Consider the following 5,554-nt stretch of genomic DNA (forward strand, 5'->3'; position numbering starts at 1 on the left):
TATGATCGGTGTTAAATTGATTTACCATACCTATTTTAAAAAGGTATCTAAATAATACTTACAATACCGTCGACAGCAACACTGCAAAAAAAAAACAGATATTAAATCTCTAAAATTATTGGTGTTAAATTTCTTATTTGCATTAGTGTGAGTTCTTTGTGGTCCAGCAAGATTGGCATGAATAGGTTGGAGCTTCTAGTTCGTCCTCTAGCTACTTTTTTTTTTTGTTAAAGGAGGAACTCGAGTGACTAATTGAATTTTTAGATGCAGATCATTCTCAACTAATGGAAATGGCCCAACCTTTTGTGCCAAAGAGTTGCACTTATTGTGATTGGAAAAGAAGATTGTTCCTCCTTCATTGGATCAAATGAAAAGCTCTTGCTCTTCATTTTGACTTTGAATGTTTTTTGGCTTGTTAGGTCCTTGATTATACAATTTTTATCTTCAAAAATATTCTTGTATCCTTTTTCAAATATTTGTCCAACATTAAGTAAATTTTGATTAATTTCAGGTACATATAAAACATTAGTGAGATTTTTCATACCTTTAACTTGAATGTGTTCGACATTTCCAGTTATGCCACATTTGACTTTGGTGCCCTCCAATTGCTTGAACAATTTTTGTCGTAAGTCATGGAGTTTGTGCAACCACTATCATTCATTCATGATTCACATGAGTTATTGTTTGAAAAACATGTTGCAACAAAAATATGGTCTTCCACCTCATGTTGTGTATTTTCTGGTTCAACTACAACTTGTTGAATATTTGCTCTAGAAATCACGTTTTCATTACCCATCTCATTGCACTTTGCATTTGGTCTTATCCAACATTTAAATGGTGGATGACCCATTTTTCCGCAGTGTTGACAAAGTGAATAACATTTCCTTTCACTCTTTCATTTGATGTAGCTATTTGCAACATTTTCGCTACTTGTTGGATTGTTCTTTATAGAGTTTTATTGGTAGCTCTCGTCTGGTAAAGTATCTTCAACCATATGATCTTGTTGTATAAGCCTTCGTTGTTCTTGGACTTGCAAGGCATGCATGACTTCTACTAAAGTGATCTTATAAATATCATTTGTGATCTCTAAAGAGGCTAAAGATGCCTCATATCTTTCCAACAATATAACCAAAAAAATTTACAATTCTAGAATTAGCAAAGTTAGTACCAAGAAATCTAACTTTATTTGCAATGGAAAGCAATTTGTCTGAGTATTCTTTGATTGTCTCATACTCTTTCGTTCTTTGCAATTCAAATTCTCTCGTTAAATTAAACACTTAGATGCTTCAAATTCTCACATCTCTTATATATTCTTCCTTCAAATAGTGTCAAATTTATTTTGGTATTTTGAGAAAGAGTGTGTGTATGCACATTGAGAGAGAGTGTGTGTATGTGTCTATGCACATTACATATTTATAAAATACCCAAAGGGTATATATACATACAAGATAAGGTACAACTATCAAACAAAAAATTGAAAATTCTTAAGCGTAACCGATTGATATATTATGTCAATCGATTGCACTTTGTTACTGACTTCAATTTTGAACTAAAACTTTCAAAATATAATATATTAACATAATATATCAACATGTTGTACTTTACTAATGACTCAATTTTAATTAAAACTTAAGTTCACATTTGGAATGACTCCACAACCTTAACATGAGAAAGGGAATTGTAATAGTTTTAATAGTGTGTTTAATGCTTTACCATCCCCACTCCATCAAAAAGTTTAAACTTAAATAACACTTAACCAACTAGATTAATTATTACTCTCTCTATCCCACAACAGGTATCTTCTTTCCTGTTTTTATTTGTCTTAAACTATTTTTTCTCTCTATCCCACAACAGGTATCTTCTTTCCTGTTTTTATTTGTCTTAAACTATTTTTTCTCTTTAGAATATCAATGTGATATTTATTATTTATTTTTCCACAAATTTACCCTTATTTATTATATTTTAATTCATATAATTATTTTACTATCTATTACTATTAATAAAGTTATTTTAATAAATGATGCGAAATCAACACAATCAATTATTATCTTTTAACAATAGTAAAAATCTCAAATAAAACATCTATGGCAAGACTTAGAGAGTAGAATATTAGAGTTCGATCCCTTAAATTTTTTCCAAGTTTCTTTAACTTAGCAAATGATATCCTTTAAACTAAACAAATGATATCCTTCGACATTCAGTTGTACTTCTAACCTGTATTTGGATAAGCATTAATCAAACACAGTACATGTGCATCGCAACAATTAATAAAACCATAAAACTGGTTCTTTATTTCTGGTAGAATAAAATAGTACACTAGTTAATGCCTTGCTATCAGCATCATGTGTCTATTATTAGCATCCTAGTACATATAATATCACCAATAAAACAACACAACATTCAAGTTTCAATGTGGTCCTTCTCCTTCCAGTTACTCTCATCATTACATTACACACGTGACTTACGCGTGCTACTCTACCTAACGTGCATATTATACTAATATTCACATTGATTACACAGTTTGTGTGTTCAGAATATAGTAACTTGTGTCACCTTGTCTACTTTAAGAATGAATGTCCCATATCAATATGTTCCTTAAACTCTACTCTACACTTACATTACAGAAACATTCGATTACAAGGGTGCAACGACTTTCGATTATAAAGATGTGGATTCGAATCCTCAATATAAGAAACACAAGTCATGAGACACAACCAGGGAGAATTTAACATGAAATCCACTACTACATAGTACAGTGATGAAATCATTCACAAACAAACACAACCACATCCTAAAAACATATCTGTCCCACCAAATTATGAGTCAAACTACTATACTAACTTGGAAAACGGGACTTTAAGGTCAAACACAATCCTTTAAGAATCATTCTTCCTTAACTTTTTTTACTACAATCACTATCACTACATTATTGAACAGCTGCTGGTAGTATTGTCATCACTGAACATGTGTGCTGCAGAGTGATGATCCTCGCTAGCATTTGCAGGAATGTAGTTGTTGTAATTGTAGTAGTAGCCAGTATTTGGAGGAACAAACGGTGACCTGTGATACATCATTTGAGGCTGTTGTTGTTGCATCATCATACCATTCCTTGCCTGCTGCATGTTCATGTTCATTATCGGAGATGAATGGTTATTGAAACCGTTCATGTTCATCAGCATTGTTGGTGGAAATTGTCCAGTAACAAAACCACCGTTAGGAATAGCTGCTGAGTTTCCACCTAGAATAGTAGCAGCACTACCAACACTGTTGTTATTATTATTGTTATTATTACCGTTAAAACCTGCTAAGTTCATCATAGCACCAATGTCACTACCCCGTTTGGATTCTCCGAGGTGGAGGGTTTCACCGTTACCAACCAAATGAGCATTGTTCATCTTCATAGCAGCCATTGTTTTCTGATCAACCCCGTTCGCACTCTCCTTCATTCCCATATTCTGATTCGGCCCTCCTTTCTTGCATCCACTACCATTACCATTGCCGTTGACATTGCAAGCATTGTTCATCTTAGCTCCAATACCTTTCTTCACATTGCATGCATCAGCTGCATTTTGTCTGATCATATGAATTTGATTCGCTTTCTCCCGGACAATCTGCATCTCTTCATCTTCTTCCTCTTCATCATCAACATAGTCGTAGTACTCATCGTCATCTTCAGAACTAAAAGCAGGAAACTTCTGCTGGTTTTTGAAGGCTTCAAGCCCTTTGACCAGCTCTTGTTTCTGTCCTTTGTTCTTGTCATCTTTGACAACATTGTTGTTCTTCTGCTTTTGATTCTGATTATTGTTACTTTTCTGAGACCATAGCTCAGCATATTTTCCAGATCTTAAAAGCTTCTTGATCAATGTTGCAGCATCCACACTTCCTGAAACTGTTACCTTCTGCTGTTCTCCATCTATTTGAACTTGATAAACACCTAAAGAACAAAAACAATCCAAAAACCCAAAAACTTAAAATAAAAGTAATTTTTTCATTATTCTAAACATTGTATGAATTATGATCACATTATCCATATAATACATCATGTTCAAACTGTGGCCTTTTTCAGAAGGGAAAAAAGGTAAAAGTTATAAACACCAAACTTTTTACAGCATGAAATTTCAACGAAAGTTATGAAAAGTTATAGCATTCATGTTATGTTACTAAATGGAACAGATCAGTTAAATATAGGCAAAAAAAATCAAATTTTTATGTTTCTGATAAACTAAACAATGCTACTACACTGAGTTTGAGTATGATTCTGAAAGCGAGTACCTTCAATTCTTTGAAGGAGTTTCTTCACTTTCTGCTTACAACCATCACAGTGAATATTCACTTTGAGAACACAAGTCTGCAGAAGAAGAAAAAACAACAAAAAACACAGAAAGATAGATTTTTTAGTGAAAAGACCAAAAACCCAAGTTTGTTGTCATGTTAATAGGAAGCTAAAAAAACAAAAAGAAAGAAAAAGGGGTGTTAAAAGAAAGAACAGAAAGCGTTATTTGTTTTAAGGAAAATGTTAGTAATAAGGAGAGAAAGAAGTACCTGGATTTTAAGGAGCTTAAAGTCATCTTCTTTAGTCATTTCTTCAAAGTGCTGTTTGGAATGAAACAAGAGTTCTCTTTTTTCTCTCTTTTTTTCTGTTTGCAACCAAAAGAAAAAGGCTTTAACTTAAGCAAGTTGTTTCTAGTTTGTTTGTGAGACTCTCTATACTATTGCTAGGTATAGTAGTAGTAGTAGTGGTAGCTAGTCTTGTTCTTCACAAGTTCTCGAAAGTAAACAAAAACAAAGGCACATGGGTTTTACAGAATAAATAAAAATTTAAAGTGGTGTGTGTGTGGTGGAAGAGTAAGAAGAAAGAATGCAAAGGAAATGGAAAAGTCAGAGAGAGAGAGAGAGAGGCATTGGAAACTGAAGCGATGTGATTTAACGTTAAAAAGATATAGTGAGATGAAAAAAACAATAAAAGAACAACAGCGACTTGACATGGCGAATTCATACTCTGTGCACTTTGTCATATCTTAACGTACTACTACTCCTCAATAGGAGTATTCAAATTCTAGTAAGTTTTTGCATTTTATAAGACCTATGAACCAGTGTAGATATTTTGAGTTAATGTCTGAGTGAGAATGTGATTTTTTTTTAAATAATCACTTATTTAAATTTAAATATTAAAATAATTAATTCTTCAAATTAAATATCAAAATAATTATTTTTTTCTATTGAAGCGGCACTTAAACGGACGCATTCAATTATCATTCAAAGATGACACTCAAGTATCTTGCAATGCTAATGGGCTTAGGCGTCCATGCGTGTGGAGCATGCATGCCTTGATGCCACATGCATTGGCTCAGCGTATGCGTCAGTGCATGTGGCGTATGGACTTTCCATTTTTTTAATAATTTTAAATTTAATAATTATAATTAATTAAATTAAAAATTATATTATATTATAAAGTAATAATACATAAAATTGACAAGAAAATCAATGACTCGCCCGATTGAAACGCCTCATGTTCAACATCCAGGTGTGTTAGCCTGTCTTCGAGGTCTCTCAC

At 32.8% G+C, this 5,554-nt stretch overlaps 1 protein-coding gene across 1 annotated transcript; it reads right to left on the bottom strand.

Moving 5' to 3' along the window:
* Positions 1–2,634: 2,634 nt before the first annotated feature.
* On the bottom strand, positions 2,635–5,037 carry LOC127095438 (heavy metal-associated isoprenylated plant protein 37). The gene is made up of 3 exons (XM_051034124.1): positions 4,543–5,037; positions 4,273–4,348; positions 2,635–3,934 (listed from the first exon to the last, which is right to left on the bottom strand). Exons 1-3 carry the CDS (start codon positions 4,579–4,581, stop codon positions 2,922–2,924), a joined length of 1,128 nt encoding a protein of 375 aa, XP_050890081.1. The 5' UTR covers positions 4,582–5,037; the 3' UTR covers positions 2,635–2,921.
* Between the last annotated feature and the right edge of the window lie 517 nt (positions 5,038–5,554).

The sequence above is a fragment of the Lathyrus oleraceus genome, chromosome 6 (assembly GCF_024323335.1).
Source record: "Lathyrus oleraceus cultivar Zhongwan6 chromosome 6, CAAS_Psat_ZW6_1.0, whole genome shotgun sequence".
In the NCBI taxonomy this organism is placed as follows: Eukaryota; Viridiplantae; Streptophyta; class Magnoliopsida; order Fabales; family Fabaceae; genus Lathyrus; species Lathyrus oleraceus.